The sequence below is a fragment of the Colletotrichum scovillei genome, assembly GCF_011075155.1.
Source record: "Colletotrichum scovillei strain TJNH1 chromosome Unknown Contig00002, whole genome shotgun sequence".
NCBI lineage: Eukaryota > Fungi > Ascomycota > Sordariomycetes > Glomerellales > Glomerellaceae > Colletotrichum > Colletotrichum scovillei.
In genome coordinates, this window is record NW_023336260.1 from 2420678 (window position 1) to 2439308 (window position 18631).

Genomic DNA, 18631 nt, shown 5'->3' on the forward strand with positions numbered 1-18631 from the left:
CTAGAGATTCTGTCAGTTTCTTGACCGGAGTCTCCGGGCTCGGGCGATGCTTCTGGGGCCGGGCGTCGCCGATACTGTCTCCGATTGTCGGCGCACTATATTCTATTGTTGGTGGACCCGCCGTCCGAGTAGGTCGATTTCGCTCCGTGTAAGAAGCCGACTTAGTTTTCAAGGTACTACTCACAACATCTGTCATTGACCATTTTGACACGGTTGCGTGCGCTTCCTCCCCAGTATTCAGCAGGTATATATTTTTGCGAGATGGCACAAATCGTGGTGATTGGGTACCAAAGCAACCCTCGTCCTCTTTAGATTTGAGTGACCGCTAACACGAGACAGAGCCGGCGTGATAGGGTTGAGCACTGCTGTAAGGCTTCAGCAAGAGGGCCACAAAGTAGCAATAGTGGCCAAGGATTTCCCGACTCCGTTTGAGACCGTTGACAGCAAAGCTTCAATCAACTACACCTCGCAATGGGGCGGCGCTCACAATCGTTGGGTCATACCGGCCAACGAGATGGAACAGCGCGATCATGCGATGGCCCTCAGAACATTCCGGCACATGGAGTCCCTGGTGGAGAGCAATCCTGAAGCCGGTATTACTTTCATGCCTGGCATTGAATACCTCGATGATCCTCCGCCCCAGTACCAAGCTCTCAGCGAGGAAAAGGCCCAGAGCTTGGGACTGGTAGACTTCCGGCTCCTGAACCCGACCGAATACCCAGATGACAAGGTGAAGTGGGGATGCGAGTACAAGACGTGGTGTGTGAACCCCATGATCTACTGCTCGTTCCTCCTTCGCAAGTTCTCATGGAATGGAGGCCAAATCTTCCGCAGAGAACTCCGTGATCCTCGTGAGGCGTTCTCAATGAAAGAGTTGCCGAACGTGAGACATGTAGTCAACTGTTCTGGTTTCGGATTTGGTGACCCAAATTCATTCATCACGAGAGGTAGATCGGCCACTGACATCCAACTTACTTTGACGACTTTGCTGATGGGGCTCTTCAGGTCAAACGTGTGCTGTCGCCAACTTCAGCCCAGCAACAGTGACAAGACAGAATGGTGATGGATCTTGGACATTCTGCGTGCCTCGGAATTTCGATGGCGGCACGATCGTAGGTGGCACAAAGGAACCTGACAATTGGGATACCGAACCGTCGCCAGAAGTGCGGGAAAAGCTCCTCAAACACTTCGCTGCTACATATCCCAAGATCCTCGGGGACGATGGTGAGTTTCGCGTCCTCAAAGATGTTGTAGGCCGACGGCCGACTCGAAAGGGTGGCATGAGGTTGGAACGAGAAGAGGTGGGAGAGAAGCGCACCATGATCCATGCTTATGGTTTGGGGGGCAGGGGATTCGAGATGTCCTGGGGTGTAGCTGAGGGTGTACTTGAATTATTGGGAGACTCGAAAATCACGCCGAGACTTTAGATACGAATGCACTTAGCTACCTCAAAGCATCGGTGTAGAGATTGAATACCGGTTTCAGACAACGTTGATTCAGGAAACCTCGATCAATGTTTTCTCAATGTACAATACCTATGCATGGTCATCAAGTGCCATGGAAAGCATGGAAATATGAAGGTCGAGCGATATCGGCGAGGCTATCTGATTGGCCCATTGATGACCTGCCCGAAAGCGAGGGAGCGTTGGAGACGACGGTGCAGCTTCGGCCGGTACCTGCATGGCGTCACCCGCTGATGCGTGAGTGGTGGAAGTCCATGCTTGGCAGGATGTCGCAAAAGATAAAAAAAATAAAAATTCTCAGCTGTCGGAGGCAGAGATTCTATTCGCCTGGATGACCAAAAAAAGAAGGGAAGAAATTGGGTTCACCTTACTGGAGACTGCCATCCCAAGTCCCTACTTGTAATTAACGTGCCTACCGGGCCTACCCCGCGCTCCGATAAGCGGTGAAATAATCAGTCCCCTACGGATACAGGACAGAAGAGTCACACACAAGGTGGGATGTTTTGGAGTCATTGCCCCACACTCAACTTTCATCATCCTCAACCTTCCCACTTCGAACTTTCATAGCTTCCTCTCCAGCAACAGCAATCAATTGTAGTCGAAAACAGCTCAATCCAAGTCGCAAATATGGCCCACACTATTCTTCACCTCCGATCCGAGACCAAGGTGTGCCACGATTCTGGAAATCAACATTGACTTTGAGTATTCAGAGATAGCTAACTTTTGACGTCAGCCCTTGGAACACAGGAGCGCCCTCACACCCACCACTACTCGCAAGCTGGTCGAGGCCGGCTACGAAGTCAGAGTTGAAAGGAGCCCCGTATGTTCTCGCTGATGTACTACCCCTCTTTCGTGAGGGACGAATCATTGACCCGACGATCTTCAGGTTCGCATCTTTGACGATGCCGAGTTCGAAGCCGCTGGCGCAACCCTTGTGCCCGAATACTCCTGGGAGTCAGCCCCATCGGACGTGATCATCGTCGGTCTCAAGGAGCTTGAAGAGAAGGAGTTCCCTCTCAAGCACGTTCACGTCACATTCCTCCACGTCTACAAGGTATACAAGCCCCAATTGAGCTGGGTCCCACCAGACAGCTCGCTGACCAAGCTACAGAACCAAGGTGGCTGGGAGAAGACACTCGGCCGTTTCCCCCGTGGCGGCGGCACTCTTCTCGACCTCGAGTTCTTGGCCAACGAGTCCGGTCGCAGAGTCGCAGCCTTCGGTTTCCACGCTGGTTTCTCTGGCGCTGCTCTTGCTCTCGAGAACTGGGCCTGGCAGCTCACCCACCCTGGCGAGCCCTTCCCTGCCGTCGAGGCATACCCCAATGAGGATGCTCTTATCGTCGATGTCAAGAAGGCCTTGGACGAGGGTATCGCCAAGGCTGGTCGCAAGCCCAGAGTCATTGTGATTGGTGCTCTTGGACGTTGCGGTTCCGGTGCCGTTGAGATGGCCAAGAGAGCCGGTGTTGAGGATATCGTCCGCTGGGTAAGTCGTTTCCAGTTCTGTCATCGCAACACGCTCTAACATGGAGCTGCAGGATATGGAGGAGACCAAGAACCCCGGCCCTTACAAGGAGATCACGGATGCCGACATTTTCGTCAACTGCATCTACCTCAGGTACGTCTCTTTGGGATTAACTCCACCTTTGAGCCTTTACTAACACATGTCTCCCATAGCCAACCTATTCCTCGTATGTTACTCCCCTCTTAACCCAGTGTCAAGCATCCATTGGCATGCTCTCCTCAAAATGGAGTAACATGATCAACTCGTGGAGTCACGATCATGAATTGGTTGACACAGCGTACGATTGGCGGAGCCGTAAGCTGACAATGCTCTTCTAGCTTTCCTCAACCGCGAGTCTCTGCAGGTCCCCGGTAGAAACCTCAGCGTAATTTGCGATGTTTCTGCTGACACCACCAACCCCCACAACCCCAGTAAGTCACCTTTATACGGCTCTATCAATTAGACAATGCTGACAATGCATTTACTCATAGTCCCCGTCTACACCGTGGCTACCACCTTCGACAAGCCCACCGTCCCCGTCGAGGGACTGGAGAACCCTCCCCTGAGCGTCATCTCCATCGACCACCTTCCGTCTTTGTTGCCGAGGGAGTCTGTAAGTTTGACAACGCTGGAAATGCATTCGCTGGAAGTGTAGCTGACACAAATGACAGAGCGAGGCCTTCAGCAACGACCTGCTGCCTACCCTCCTGAACCTCAAGGACTGGCGCAACGATTCCGTCTGGGCCCGCGCCGAGAAGCTCTTCCAGGACAAGGTCGCTCTGCTCCCCGCCGAGCTTCAGAAGAGAGAGGCCTAGTGGACCCCTATTCAGTCATACCTTTGCTTCTAGAATGGAATTCGGCGTTTTGAGGGGTGGAGGATCTTATGAAGAAAACGGGCATACCCAAGCCGGGTTGTCAAATAGATCAAAAAGCTTACATCATGAGCGGACAGACTCGAAGAATGATACACACAGCTAGAGCTGAAAACTTGAGGCCACTTTGGTATCTGTGACAATGACCGCCATCTCTAGGCTTCGGCCCCCCTTTTTGGATTGATATAGTCTACATGGTGTGAAATGTTGTGTGTATATTTGTACAAGCCGAATGGCCGCGCCATAGAGCAGGGTGTCCCAAACCGTAAATCCAGAACGCCCAACATATGCATCTCCGCCCCCCTTTTCTTTCTTCACACGGGGAAATCCGCGCCCCCTCCCCTGAACGACTCCCTCCCCCCATATCAGTCCTCCAGCCATCACCGCCTCTCCTCCGCCGCAACACTCTTCCGATCCCTCGCCGCGTACCCGCCCACGCGCTCGCCCAGCCTCATCTTCTCCTCCTCCTTCCTCCTCGTCTCGGCGTCCTTCTCGGGCAGGCCCCACCACTCGCGGATGAAGTCCTCCTGCTGCGCCTTCTTCACGGCCTTGCGCTCTCGCTCCTTTTGCCGCTCCATGCGCTTGGCGAACCACTCCTCGCGCGCGGCGTCGTGCTCCTCCGGGGTGGCATGGGCCTTCATGCAGCCGTTCATCGCGCGGAGCTGGGTGCGGCAGACGAAGGAGACGGTGAAGGTGCGGTTTAGGGCGCAGTCTGCAAAGGCTGTTGGTTTTTCGGTGTTTGTCAGTATCTAGTGGTACCGGGCTTTGCTTTACATGGAGCTTTCTTGAGGTGAAGGATTTGTAAGGCAAGGGCTGTGCTTGGCTTCGGGAGAATGGGGACTTGAAGGAGGGCAATATTCTCCGGAGAGAGCTACAGAGAAAGGAGAGAGAGAGGAAACGGTGTAAGGTGACTTCCGGGAAAGAACGAACCCTTGATCTCGGGAGCGCAGGCGTTTCGCACCCGCGCGTGGTAGATGTCTCTGATCTGCGCCTCCTGGGAGGCCGAGAGGGGGAGCGGGTTGCGCGAGGGCATCGGCAGGCCCGCGGGGTCGCCGCCGGTCGGGTTCTGAGCCGCCATCGCGGCCATCAATTGGCGGAAGAAGGGCTGTGGGAAGTGGAAGAGCGTCCGCTTTGCTCGGGTCGGCCGTCTGGTCGGTCGGTCGAGGGATCGGGGAAGAAAGAGTTCGAAGGTGGACGGCCGGCGTTTTCGGAGGGTCGGGCGGCCCGGATTGATTCTTCTGGGGGAGGTTCGTAGAGCAATGATTCGTTACGGATCGTCGAACGGCAGCGAGCCTTTGAAATAGATTGGAAGCCCTCTCGGAAGAAGGATAAATCGTGTCACTTGAGTTTTCTTCAATGATTCTGTCGGCAGATTCCCCGAGGGCGGCGGGTTTGCGCGGGTGGTTCGATCTGGGTGGGTAAATCTACAGCTACCCGTTCGTTCCTCTCGCGAAATGTGACCCGTGCTTTCGGACGGAGCTTGCCAATTGAGACTTTCTGCCGCCGACGGTTGGGTTCACCGCCTACCTTACTTGGTGCTAATGTTGGTGACCAAGCAAACGTCAACGTAATACCTAGACACCAAAATAGCAGCCGCCTGAGTAGCATTTGGCATAAGCACATTGAGGTTTTATAGTGCTCCGTATTACTCTAGACAAGTGTTACCCAAAATTAGTAGATTGAGTGGGCATCTGGTCATGTTCACTCGATTATATGTGTGGAAGACAATGTTGCTTTTGGAACGCCTGATCTTTTATTTTTACTGATTTTTGCAAAACACTACATCGCTTCGTCTGTCTGACCCCGACAGATCCGCTGGATTCACTCGTCTTTCTTGTCTTCTCCCTCGACCTCGCCCTCAGGGGTAGCCTGGTGGAACTCAAGGCTTTCTCGGTTATCCTTGCCTTTCTTCTTCATAGAAAACTTGCTGCTCCAGCCAGATATTCTGCTTTCCTTGGCGTCTCTGGATTTGGCAGGGCCTGCGGACGGGCTGCTGGTGACGCTTTCATAGCTTCGGCCAAGCAAACCCTCCTCGCCAAAGTCGTCAATGTCACCAAAGCTGGATCGATCCGCAGACAAGTTCTTGTCCGAGTTCGTAGTGCTCCCAGGCCCTTTCTTAAAGAGACTCGAATCCTTGCTCAGACGAGACGAAAGACTGAACTTGCTGGAGCTGCCTTTCCTGAAGAGTTTCCTGTAGGCGTTCTCCTGGTCCTTGGTATTGGAGTCAGAAAGTGTATTGGAGACTGCCCTGTCAAGAGTCAAAGACTCCCGAGATTCGGTGACCGATGCCTGTGTGTGGACAGAGAAGGCATCGCGGGACTTTCTGGACTCTGTTGGAGACGCATCGTAGCCTTGCGGCAGGTCTAGGCTGGGCGTAGAAACATCCCTCGTCTTGCCTTTTTCCTTTGCGTCCTTGTCCTTGGCTTTGTCTTTGGCTTTGTCCTTCGACTTTGCCTTGTCCTTCTCTTTGCCTGAGTCACTTTCTTTATCCTTACTGCGGAATAGTCCCCCAATAGAGAAGGTTGGCGCTGCTGGGTTCAAGCTCTTGCTCAACAAGGATTTGTTGTCTGAGTTCTGTTTGCTGGCTGGTGGTCGACTGCCAATGACGCCAACCTGACTGGGCGAGACTTGAGGATCGTTCAAGGCTTCATGATCCAGGATCTCGTCTTCGGCTGAAGCCAGTGTCGTTTTGAGAGCCGCTGGCGAGCCGTGGAGGGAAGGTCGTCTAGATGGAGTTCGTGACGCCCAACGCCCGTCAGCTGGTGACCAAAATCGGTTTCCTCGGTCAGCTGGATGATTCCAAATGGATCCGCTGTCGGTGGACGGTCGTGGCAAGTCCGCCGAGGCCATGGAAGCCGGTCTGGGGCTGCTTGGATCTCGGTCCCCGTACGAATTCCATGGTATCAACCTGCGAGCGGATGAAAACATGCTGCGTCCCAGGTTCGATGCACTCGCCGCCTCAAGAGTGTCAGGTCCAGCAGAGTTCCGGTTCTGGGTGTAGGATGAGAAGCTGGTTCGGCGTCGATTGGTTCCATCCAGTTCATCGGTCTGCCGAGGGAAGGACTGACTCTGGCCATGCTTTAGGCTTCCCAACATGGGGCCACCGTCGTCAGCAGCTTTAGAGCCTTTAGTTCTATGCCAATGAATCAAATCCGTGAACCGGTGTCCATTTGCAGCTGGCGATGGCTGTCCCCCGGGCGAGGACGTGATGTCTTTGAGAGACGAGGGATCGCCGTTGTCAGGTGCAAAGGGTGGGAAAGCGGTGATATGCGATGATCCAGGGGGGCTAGAAGGAACACTATTCGAGCGTCTGGACGATCCTGGCGACTGAGCGTCATCTTCGTACCCCGGGATAAACGGGCTTCTGCGCGAGAGAGAGTCAGGGCTGCTAGGTTCGTCGTCACCCAAGATGCCAGAAGGTAACAGGGCAGCCGCCGTAGGGCTGAGCGGTGCGTTCCCTGTGAGAGCCCTAATATCAGCATCAGAGAATTGGTCGCTCCCAAAGGCGTCGCCTCCGGACATATCCAAGAAGTGCGAGAACGGGGCTCGACTGGTGAACCCGATCGGAGGGTCGAAGGGAGAATCCGAGGCTGAGAAAGGGCCCGTGGGCGATGCGACGGTGTTGGGAAGAGCATTGCCGGTGCGACTTCGACGCTTGATTTGTGCCGAGGCGTTCGGATCAAATTCGACGCCGGAAGAATTCGCCTGATTGTAGAACTGCATGCTCTGTTGGTTCTGGGCGTAGACCTGGGCATGTAGGACGTGGATGTGACCCTCAAATTGTTGAGCCTTCCTATTCTCCATGATGAGTTGGCTCTGAAGTTCTCGGCGCTTCATCTCGAAATCTCTCTTCATCTTCCGGTCGTCCTCTCGCCAAGTGTCGTCTTCCTCGCCACCAGGCAGCTTTCTGCGTGCATCTTCAAGCTCCTTGAGTTGTTCCTTCTTTTCCTTGTATTCGGTCTCGAGTTGGGAATATTCATCTTGCAAGGCAGAGTTCTCCTCATCCAGGTGCTTGATCTTGAGATCACGGCTCTGCGCAAGACTTTCCTTTTCCGACGCAAACCCGTCGCGAGTTTTACGCATAGATTTGGCTTCAGCAACACATTTCTCAATGTTGTCCATCGCCTTCTTGCGCTTTTCTTGCTTCTCCTTCAACAGGTTCTCCTTCCGCGCCTTCTCCTTGGTGGCCTGTCTCATCTGTTCGCCGGTAGACTTGACCTTTTGCCTCAACTGCGCGGTGTTATCGTCCTTCTCTTTCTGAATCTTCTTTTTCTCCTCCTTTTCTTTTTTCAACCGCTCTTCGAGCTGTCTGAACTCGCTCTCTTCGGTTGCATGTAAGGATGCTGTCTCAACAAACTCCTTCCTCGACCGTTCCAAGGTGTCGGCAAGTTCCTTGAGCGACGCCTCAGGGTGATCGCTAGAAAAATCCTTGATTGATGGTTGCTCCTGACTTGCTATGGACGGGGAGTGCCTGCGATTGACAGTGTTGCGTCTCTGGCCGGAAGTGTTGTCTCGCGCAGCGGCGGATCCGCCTTCGAGGGACGGTGCCGCTTCGATGGTGGGCACCTGGCTACGACTGCCATTATCTTCAACGCACGGAATTTGCCCTGGTCGTGGGTCTTGATCTTGGAAACTGTCGGGTAGTCTCGAATTCCCCAGTTCTGGCCGTCCGTCGGATCGATAGGTACGCAGTCTTATGACCTGGCTACCTGCCTGGAAGTTATTCGGTCCAACGGCAATGACTCGTATATTATAGCAGTGATTGGGCCTCAGACCCGTAACAGTAATAGCCGTCTCCTCCTGCCTCGATTCACCAACTGTGCAGATATGTCAGTTTAGTATTCCACGACCACCCAAGGCGTCGAACAAAGACCAACCATTTACGCCATTGACCTGGATCAGGAATTTCTGCACAGGTCGGTTGTGCGTCGGTCGCGTCCAGTTGAGAGTTGCCGCGTCGGGTCGAATTCCGGCCAAGGATACATCGGGGGCCTCGGGAACGTCCACTCCAAGGATGCTGATGAGATCGGTTGTCGGTTTCCAAAGAGTCTGCCAGGCGCGATGAAGCAGCCTTCACGATGTCAGCAAAATTTTGCCAGAAAAGTCGCACGTGTTGAGAAAAGCGGTAGCGAACAGCAGGACAAGGCGGGGAAGGGGGAGAGGCGCGTGGGTGAAACTGACCAAATGACTGCGGCGAGAGTCACCAGCATACTGGCATGCCGCACAAGCAACTCATCCAGACTCCAATAACGAATACCCTCACGGGTGTAATGTACGGACCAAGCGAGACAAAGTTGTGCGTAAATGGGAGCGATAACCCAGAATGTTGCAAGGCTGGCGGCGGCCAGAACGAACTTTTGGAAACGGCTATTCGGTCGCTTGAGCCACCAGGCGATGAGGGAGCTTACGAGGAGGAATTTCATGAACAGGGTCCATAACATCGCCGCTGGCAAAAGGGAAAGAAAAGAAAGTGGAAGTTGCGGAAGAGTGGAAGAAAAGCGAAGGAGGAAACCTTTCGCTAGTCCTCTCTGGCGCGGTCGGTTGGGAGGAAGGATATGTCGGTCAAGAAGGGAATAAGAAGGAGGGATGAAAATCTCGGCAGTTGTGTTCTCAGCGGCGGCGATGTTGACAAGCCCAGGCACAAGTCGTACTAGCAGTATTGCAGGCTCCTCAGACTCAGGTGCTGCTGTTCGGTTCACAGTGGCACTGTCCACCACTCCCCTGTACCGTGTATCGCGGCTAGCGGCTGATACTGTGTGGATGGGGGCAATTGGGGTGTTACCTGACACTGACACGCAGCCCTGGCGGCATGGCAGCGGCCAGCTAGGGGGAAGCTGGTACTGCTCGACGCTGGCGCTGGGGGAGATGGAGGGGCGGTAAGGCAAGTAGTGCCGGCCGCCTCGAAAAGGTCGGGATGGGGAGGGGCATTGCCGCATTGCATTGGACACCGGCAGGGGTGCAGAAGGGAGGCACGAGAGTCTTTTCCCCGTGAGGAGCGATAACGGGCAGAGAGAGAGAAAGAGTGTGCTCTATTGTGTTGTGTGTGTACGATGTACCTAAGTGATGTGCATTGTTAGCAAGTGTGTCTGGTCTGGAGGTGAGAGTGATAGGGAGGGAGAAGATAGGAAACACCAGGTCGATGGAGAATTGACGGGATCTTGTTGATTTATATCTCTGATTCACGGCATGTATTTATTTACAATTATGGTTTTAACCTCGTGGCATTCGAACGGAAATCAAAGGTTAATTGCCTATATCTTGCAAGGTGCTTGTTCGTCCTTCCTCCAAAGTATGGGGAAGCTGCCTCGTTTTCAGCCCTTCATGCACTCATTCGAAAGCAGTAGCTAAGAGAATGTGATGCGCCCTTGCGCACTGCAATGAAGCACAATAACCATATGACAGGCCGCGATGTCTCCTTCTCATTGAATGCTGGTGATGAGGGGCAACGATGAGACTGTGGTGTTGAAGTGCCCAAGGTAGTTGCCGTTGCAAGCGTCTTGACGTAAGGTACCTTACCTTGAGCCTCAGGTTCTTCATCTTTAACCTGAGGCGACGTGCTTTCCATTGCACATGGCACGGCGTCTTCCATTCTCCTATGCGCACGATCACAACACGTCTCATTCTCGCTAATCGATAACTTCAAGTGTCTACCTTAGTAAGTCTGGTTGACTTACTATTCCATGACTTGGTCAAAATGCCAAGATTTGGCTCCAGAACTGGGGCGTTTTCTGGTTTATGGTTCCTGGTGCTCCTTCGTCCTCGCTAATGAATTAGATTCACTAGAAGCCCAAGGATGAACGCCACGTCGCACAGCCCCGATTCCCACACCCGACGTAGCGCCCATCGTCAAGTTTCTTACGTGAGCCGAGTATTCAGCTTCATCATCATCATCATCAACCCGAAAAGCTTCTGCTCGTATCCGAGACCCTCCCACGCCACTAACTCTGCCTCTCCCGCCCGCAGGATGTTGCACTTGAAGACGCCTCCGGGGCCATGTGCTGATGTGGCTGGTTGTTGAGTGTCCCCTGCAAACGAGTTGGAGTGAGGGGCAACCAGACGAAAGCGACCTATCATGCCCTGAAGACGTCTTGCGGCCTTGGAATGAGGGGGTCCCATCCCACCAAGTCTGAAAGCAACCCGACTTGTCCAATCCATCGTACCGGGCATTTGGCGGGTACCTTGTCATCCCAGCAAGCAGCTCCCACTCCAGCACTATATTTGGACCATTGAGGGGTCCTCGGCGGGGACTACAAGTAAGGTGAGCTATCCTCCTGGCGACCTGACTTGTTTACTTCCACTCCGCCATTTGCTTCTCCTATTTATTTCCACGTTGAAATTGAAGTTTTTATCAAACCAGCTCGTCCTCTGATCAGTCTTTAGCTCTAATCGCAGTGCTCGAAACCTCTCCCATCGCCATATTCTCCTGGCCCATCATGGAAGCCATCAAGTCCGCTCTCAACATTGGCTCTAGCAAGCCTGCCGCCACCGAGCCCTCTGCCGAGCAGCTTACCCAGCTCAAGGAGAAGTACACCAAAGCTGGACAAGACCACGTCTTCACCTTTTACGATGACCTTCCTACCCCTGAGAAGGCAACTCTTTTCGAGCAATTGTCTGGCTTCGACCCCGAGCACATCAACAAGATCACAGACCGCGCTCTCAACCCTCCCAAGACCGAAGAAGATGCATCCGCCCAATCTGGCCTCGAGCCATTGCCCGAGTCTGCCACCGCCAGTATCCTCGATTCCAAGACCGAAGACATTGAGAAGTGGTACCAGTCGGGTCTCGAACTGATCGGACAGAACAAGGTGGCCGTTGTGCTGATGGCAGGCGGTCAGGGCACCAGACTGGGCAGCTCAGCACCCAAGGGCTGCTACGATATTGGGCTTCCCAGCCAAAAGTCACTCTTCCAGATCCAGGCAGAGCGAATTCGTAAGGTCCAGGAGCTTGCCGCCAAAAAGGCCGGCACCAGCAGCGCCGTCGTGCCGTGGTACGTCATGACCTCCGGCCCCACTCGCGGCCCCACGGAGAAGTACTTCCAGGAGAACAACTACTTTGGCCTTGACAAGGCCAACGTCTTCATCTTTGAGCAGGGTGTCTTGCCTTGCATCTCGAACGAGGGCAAGATTTTGCTCGAGTCAAAGGGGAAGGTTGCCGTTGCTCCTGATGGCAACGGAGGTATCTACCAGGCGCTGGTTGTGTCAGACGTCATGGGCGATATGCGCAAGAGGGGTATTGAGCACATCCACGCCTACTGTGTCGATAACTGCCTGGTAAAGGTCGCCGACCCCGTCTTCATCGGTTTCTCGGCATCCAAAGATGTCGACATCACCACCAAGGTGGTGCGTAAGCGCAATGCCACCGAGTCTGTTGGTTTGATTCTGCTCAAGAACGGCAAGCCAGACGTTGTCGAATACTCCGAGATTGACAAGGAGACGGCCGAAGCCCAGGACACTAAGCAGCCCGGAGTCCTCAAGTTCCGCGCTGCCAACATTGTCAACCACTACTACTCTTTCCGCTTCCTCGAGAGCATCCCCCAGTGGGCGCACAAGCTTCCCCACCACATTGCGCGCAAGAAGATTCCCTACGCCGACCTCAAGTCCGGCGAGACTGTCAAGCCCGAGAAGCCCAACGGTATCAAGCTGGAGCAGTTCGTCTTTGACGTCTTCCCCATGCTGGACCTCAGCAAGTTCGCCTCTATGGAGGTGAAGCGCGAGGACGAGTTTTCGCCGCTGAAGAATGCCCGCGGCACGGGAGAGGACGATCCCGACACCAGCAAGCGCGACATCATGCTTCAGGGCAAGCGCTGGCTCGAGGCTGCCGGTGCTGTTGTGACCGGCGCGAGCGAGGAGGATGGTGTCGAGGTCTCCCCTCTCTTCAGCTACGTAAGTCGTCACTTTCTTGACATGGTGTGCATGCAGAAACTAATATTCATGGTTCATAGGGCGGCGAGGGTCTGGAGAAGCTCAGCGGCAAGGAAGTCAAGGCTCCTGCCGTGTTGGAGATGGAGTGAATATGTAGAACGTAATGACATGGGATGATAGGCGTTTACGACCGAACCGCGGGTTTTAATAAACTATCCGGGTTGATGGGCCAAAGGCTGCACAATGAAGTGTGCTGCTTCGAATTCTGGAGCATATATAAAAGTATTGATTCGTTGCCAAGCTAGAACTGGAATGAGTGATAAGTGCTCATGTGCCTCAGCAACCAACCATTTTTCTCGTACTGTCATAGCACGCATGGTTGCTGGTTCTATCATCTTCGATGCTTCATTTTCTCTCAGGCTCTGCTTGTTATTACCAGGGAATCCATCTCCAGGGCAGCCAATCGAAGGAAATGCAGATGGGAGGCGTAACAAAAAAGGGAAGGAATGCAGGGCGGGAAGATTACCTTACCTTGCACCGTTGCCAAGCATTCCGAAACCAGATCTTAGGGGCATCTGGAAATTCCTTAGACTCACCTCAAGGTTTGTGTATGCCTGCCAAGGCCTAACACTGAGTGGCTTGCAAAGACTTGCACACTGTGCCCGAGTTCCAGAGAATAGGACTTTTGGCCGCGTGGAAAATCTCATCTAAATCGGGATTGGACGAACACACGCACACACCAAAAAAGAGAGGCAACATGGAAGGGCCCTTGACTGAGATTTCTCTTTCTGAACTACGGATATTTACCCTCTTCTGTCTTCTGTTTTTTTTTATGGAGAACGGATAATAGAGCAAAAGGAATACTCCGTAGACAAAGGGGAAGAGGAAAAGGAGAGCATGGGCAGTAATTCATGCGCCCACTTCAACTTTTTGCACAGGTGACATCGGCTCCTCGGCGGGTGCCACCAGGTACCTAGACCTGGGGGAGGGAAAGCCTGGGAAGGACGAATACACAGTAGGTGGATAGATCCATCTTGACCGGTAACGAACGGAGAAAAGTGCCCGGGTGATGAAGATATGACGGAGGAGGGCGATCAAGCCCAAACTTTTGGGAGACATGAACGGCAGAGGAGAGCAGACCGTAGAGTTAGTTGCCTGGCCTTTTTTGAGTTACAGTGACAGAAATGGTGGGGAGGGGAGGCAGGCGTTTCGTCTGGCTCTCTGTATTATCGGGTGAATGAGAATTGGTCAGAGACTTCTGGGAGGATGGAGGGGTAAATTTTTGGGTTATGACATCAGCAGACAAACAGAGAATCTGACTGGACTGTTTTCGCTCCAGTGGTTTCTTTCTCTCATTTGACGAAAGGGGGGGGGGAGGGCGGCGAACTCAGTCCCCAGCAAACAAGAAAAAAAAGTGTCACGAGTACTTTTAGTTACACCGCCGAGTCAGGCGGCTGGCCCCGTCTAGGGGGAACAGGAGTGTGGAGTGTCGTATTCGATCTGTGCAGAGTACGAGGGTGCTTGCTCTGTATTTCCGTGCGGTAAGGTATCCGTAGGCAGGCAAACAAATGGGAGAAGTTGGTGCTGAAGATATTATTGATATTGTCATTGTGTTCCGGCCTGCATGTGAACCCTTTGAGAAGGTAGGTACTCAAGTCAGGAACGACTAGGCACGGACAGAGGGAGGAATGACACCTGAAGGAAGTACTCCATAATTCAATCGTGTTGCCATCAAATTGAACGTGGGCTTGCAGAAATGGATTCCTCAACTAAGGTACGAATACTCTGTAATTAGTAGGTAATTACCTAGGCATGCCACTTGAGTGAAGAAGGGCCTCGGCTGAAGGTGGCTCATGTAAGTCAAGCCCACTGGGCCCTTTTCCCTCGTGCCACGGCATGCCAGGCCAGCTCATCGTCCTCGCCCGGTTCTCTCAATGCCGGCAATGGCGGCCATGTTAGCGTCCATGGTCCCTTTTTCCAACCTGAGCCCGGTGAAATGCGGTCCAGCCAGTGAGTTTTGTGAGGTGAGTGCGGTGCGCCGCGGTAGTCCTGGGCAGGAGCTGGGCCGACCAGGGGTTGCTTTTTCCATTGGGGTGGGCTGGCCGTGGCGCTCCTCCCCAAACGGTGAAAGTGGTCCGGGGGTTATCCTTTGGGGGTTGAAATCTTTTTTTTTTTCTCTGGTCATGGTCGTAGGCGGTCTCCCCTTTTGCTGGGCAGATGCAATCCAATGTCCACATTCACATGATCCGCGGCAGCCAGCGTTAGGTAAGGCGGGCAAAGAAACGAAGGAGAAAAAAAAGGGCAGCCTTGGCCTGCCGTAGCTTGTTGGGCCCGGCGACCAACGAGCAGGGGTTGGCTGCTGGGCTGCTGGGCTGCTGCTTCCTCCCCCCGCCCCTGTCCGCGCCAGGTCCTGCTCCCCCCCGTACCTCACCCTCACACTCCCGTCCAGGTCGCTCCTCAGGATCGCCCGCGAGCGCCGCAAGCCGCCGCCTTTCCTTTTAGCTCCCCGGCCTACTAAGGTACCTTAATGCTGCAGCTGCTGCCGGTCTACGAATAGTCGTCCTTCCCCAAAGGATTCAGCTTCGTCATCTTTGCACCATCCCATCCCATCCCATCCTCTCCGAACCGACCTGCTGAGCGTGGGCACATACGGATACATATGTACTAAGGAAAGGCTGCTTGTATCTCTCTCTTCTGAGCCCTTTTCTTGCCCTTCTCCCCTTCGCCTCCAACCCCGCGAAACCCCAAACTCTAATCGTGATTCACTGTTCACTGTACCTATTCTCTTCGACTTAAACAGGCGTCCTTTCTACCCGTGATTCTCTCAGCCCGACCCATCCCTCGCGAGCGAGCGAACGAACGAACAACCACTCTTAGCCACCTTCCACTCCCTTGCTGTGTGCGCGCGCATCTCTTGAACTCAGTCGGCCTCTATCGACTTACGGATACTCACAAGTCACTGTCGCTCTCTCTGTCGCCCCTCCCACTTCCTTTCCCACCCTCGTCCCCTGCATCCCAATAATAACTATCCACGAGCTTCCCCAACAATTACGCTTTCGCCTCCGCACACCTCGCGGCCCAGCTCAACCCAGCTACCCGACTACCGGCCTTGCCTAGGTTCGAGAGACCACAACATCTCGGCCAAGAAAGTCAAATCACTGTCGTCTCTATCCCTACGTTCCGGCTCACCTGCTTCAAGATACCCGCCCTCCAACCTGTTGCAAACGGCGACACAACTCCTTAGTCGCCATGCAGTACGTACGGAATCTCAGCGCCTCGGTCTCTTCGACATGGAACTCTATAAACCCGGCAACCCTTAGTGGTGCCATCGATGTCATCGTCATCGAGCGAGAGGACGGCTCTCTCAACTGTTCGCCTTTCCACGTGCGCTTCGGAAAGTTCTCACTGCTGAGGCCCTACGAGAAGAAAGTCGAATTCAAGGTCAACGGCGTCAAACAGCCCTATTCCATGAAACTCGGCGAGGAGGGAGAGGCCTTCTTCGTCTTCGAAACAAGCGATACTATCCCGAGGGATCTGCAGACTTCGCCCTTGGTCTCCCCGGCGTCAAGTCCTCCCTTGAACCCGGAGAATCCCTCTTCGCCTGGACTCGGGGAGCCAGAGCTTCTGGATCTGGATTCGGAGGCTTCAAAGCCTCGACGACCGCCTCCATCTGTCCTGCACGCAGCAACATTCGGACCCGGACCCCATGGTTTGTTCCTGACTTGCCCTACCCTTGTTGATCTTCTGTATGGCAGCAAATGCTAACTGCTACAGGGCTAAACACACCTCTATCAACGTCCCCCGACCTTTCATCCCACGCACGACTGCGATCGGAAGACTGGGATTCTTCAGCCGCCCAGCGCCCTTACAGTGATGATATCTTGCGCAAATCAGCTCGTACGAGCGACCGAGTATTCGGCGAAGGCCTGACTGACTTCGCCATGTCCGAGCGATCACAAAGCCCTCCTCCGTTGGCACCCAAAGAAGCGCTGGAACGCGCTCTTATGCTTTCCAAGGAGCTGTCAGCCAACAACATTCCTAGCCATGTGACCGAGAGCGGTGACCTCATGCTTGACATGACTGGATTCAAGAGCAACGAAGAAGATGTGTTCCGCGCCGAGATTCTTGCGCGAAAGATCCTCTCCGAGGAGCTCGAGGGCCCGTACGACATTGGTTCGCTTTTCGGCATGGACGAACATGGAAATATTTGGATCTACAGCAGTGAGGAGGCCAAAGAGGCTGCGAAGAAGAAGACCATGGAAGCTGGCTACCGCCTCCATTCCGTGATCGCGGCGGATGCTGCGTCCGACCCGGGATACCAGAGCGACGGTAGCGATGTGACTACCACCATGCCTCCTCCAAACCACCGAAGGACCGAGTCAGACGCCGGTGCATCTGGCCTGCACACTCCTCCTACGACACCTCCTCAATCGACGGCTGGAGACCCAAACTTGAATTACGCAAAGACGCTGCGGTTGACTAGTGATCAGCTCAAAGACCTGTGTCTGAAGCCTGGAGAGAACACCATGAGCTTCACCGTCAACAGGGCAACGTGCCAGGCCAACATGTACTTGTGGAGGCATGAGACGCCCGTTGTCATCTCGGACATTGATGGCACGATTACCAAGTCGGACGCTCTAGGCCACGTTCTCAACATGATTGGCCGTGACTGGACACACGCTGGAGTAGCCAAACTCTACAGTGACATCGTCGCAAACGGATACAACATCATGTACCTGACCAGTCGATCAGTGGGTCAATCCGACACGACTAGGGCGTATCTCGCCGGCATTCAGCAGGGTGAATACCGGGTGCCGCGGGGGCCTACCATCCTGTCCCCAGACCGGACCATGGCCGCACTCCGCCGCGAGGTCTACCTCAGGAAACCCGAAGTTTTCAAGATGGCCACTCTTCGGGATATCCGCAATTTGTACGGCCCTGATCGGACACCATTCTTTGCTGGATTTGGAAACCGTCTCACGGACCAGATTTCGTACAGGACGGTGGATGTTCCCAAGAAACGTATCTTTACCATCAACTCCAATGCTGAGGTTTCTCTCGACTTGCTCACGTTGAACAAACTCAAGCTGAGTTACATCAACATCAATGAGGTCGTCGATCATTTCTTCCCTCCCGTCAGCACTCTGGTCAAGGGTGGAGGAGAAGAGTATACGGACTTTTCATACTGGAGAGATACCCCATTGGATTTGGATGAATTCTCTGCAAGCGATACAGATGACGATAATGAGCAAGCTGATCTGGAAGAAGATGTTGACGATGACGAGGAGATTGGTGATGAGATGGGACAGAGCTACATCTCCCGAGACTCGGTCGACGATTACGGCGACGAACGCGAAAGCATCCTCAGTGGAAGCATCGACGACGATGACCAGCTGGCCGCCTCCATCCTGGAGGATGACGATGCCGATGACGAAGACGCCGAAGAGGAGGAGGACGACGAAGAAGACGAAATGGCTGAGCTCGAAGTGCGGAAACAACGCGAGCGAACCCCTCAGCCCAGCGGCAAGGAAACCAAGTCTTCCACGCCGGCATCAACGATGCTCGTGGAAGACATTGGCGCGGAGTTGATCACTGGGGTAAATCATCTCACCCTTGAAAAAGGCGTGCAGAAATAGTGTGCTAAAAAGGAGGAACAGGCTTCGGTTTACAATCCTAATGTTAAAGCAGGTGCGAACTAATATCTCCGTGTCGATGCGCTTCTCTTGTACAAGATCCGGGAGTTTTCAGAAGGTGGCTTGGTGATTACGAGCATGGTTGACAGGACGGGTTTGGGGGGGTTAGGTTTCCAGGAAGGGAAGTGTTGCGTTTGCATAGCGGGAGGCGTTTGGACTTTGATATCTCTCACTCGATAGTGATCTTGCAAAAGACGCTACATCACTCAACTCTGCCGTCATTCTGGTTCATGATACTTGT

The 18631-nt window shown here is 53.9% G+C and overlaps 6 protein-coding genes across 6 annotated transcripts; 4 read left to right on the forward strand and 2 right to left on the reverse strand.

The window, feature by feature from the left end:
• The first annotated feature begins 7 nt into the window (after positions 1-7).
• On the forward strand, positions 8-1736 carry HER10_EVM0004059 (uncharacterized protein). The gene is made up of 3 exons (XM_035473716.1): positions 8-284; positions 340-947; positions 1006-1736. The coding sequence occupies exons 1-3, from the start codon at positions 262-264 to the stop codon at positions 1425-1427; spliced, it is 1053 nt and encodes a 350-aa protein (XP_035337099.1). The 5' UTR covers positions 8-261; the 3' UTR covers positions 1428-1736.
• Positions 1737-2090: 354 nt separating this feature from the next.
• Positions 2091-3779, forward strand: HER10_EVM0002439 (alanine dehydrogenase/PNT domain-containing protein; the record flags this gene model as incomplete). Its single annotated transcript, XM_035472150.1, has 6 exons — positions 2091-2129; positions 2197-2283; positions 2350-2960; positions 3349-3395; positions 3456-3577; positions 3636-3779. The coding sequence occupies 6 exons, from the start codon at positions 2091-2093 to the stop codon at positions 3777-3779; spliced, it is 1050 nt and encodes a 349-aa protein (XP_035336975.1).
• A 437-nt stretch (positions 3780-4216) lies between these two features.
• Positions 4217-4923, reverse strand: HER10_EVM0001235 (uncharacterized protein; the record flags this gene model as incomplete). Its single annotated transcript, XM_035470990.1, has 2 exons — positions 4217-4557; positions 4767-4923. 2 exons carry the CDS (start codon positions 4921-4923, stop codon positions 4217-4219), a joined length of 498 nt encoding a protein of 165 aa, XP_035336877.1.
• Positions 4924-5579: 656 nt separating this feature from the next.
• HER10_EVM0003790 (fibronectin type III domain-containing protein) lies at positions 5580-9999 on the reverse strand. Its single transcript, XM_035473454.1, has 3 exons — positions 9018-9999; positions 8714-8907; positions 5580-8653 (listed from the first exon to the last, which is right to left on the reverse strand). Exons 1-3 carry the CDS (start codon positions 9770-9772, stop codon positions 5658-5660), a joined length of 3945 nt encoding a protein of 1314 aa, XP_035337082.1. The 5' UTR covers positions 9773-9999; the 3' UTR covers positions 5580-5657.
• A 797-nt stretch (positions 10000-10796) lies between these two features.
• HER10_EVM0003019 (UTP-glucose-1-phosphate uridylyltransferase) lies at positions 10797-13004 on the forward strand. The gene is made up of 2 exons (XM_035472708.1): positions 10797-12718; positions 12778-13004. Exons 1-2 carry the CDS (start codon positions 11270-11272, stop codon positions 12844-12846), a joined length of 1518 nt encoding a protein of 505 aa, XP_035337017.1. The 5' UTR covers positions 10797-11269; the 3' UTR covers positions 12847-13004.
• Positions 13005-15276: 2272 nt separating this feature from the next.
• HER10_EVM0002416 (uncharacterized protein) lies at positions 15277-18606 on the forward strand. The gene is made up of 3 exons (XM_035472129.1): positions 15277-16406; positions 16472-18294; positions 18355-18606. The coding sequence occupies exons 1-3, from the start codon at positions 15947-15949 to the stop codon at positions 18394-18396; spliced, it is 2325 nt and encodes a 774-aa protein (XP_035336973.1). The 5' UTR covers positions 15277-15946; the 3' UTR covers positions 18397-18606.
• The last annotated feature ends 25 nt before the right edge of the window (positions 18607-18631 follow it).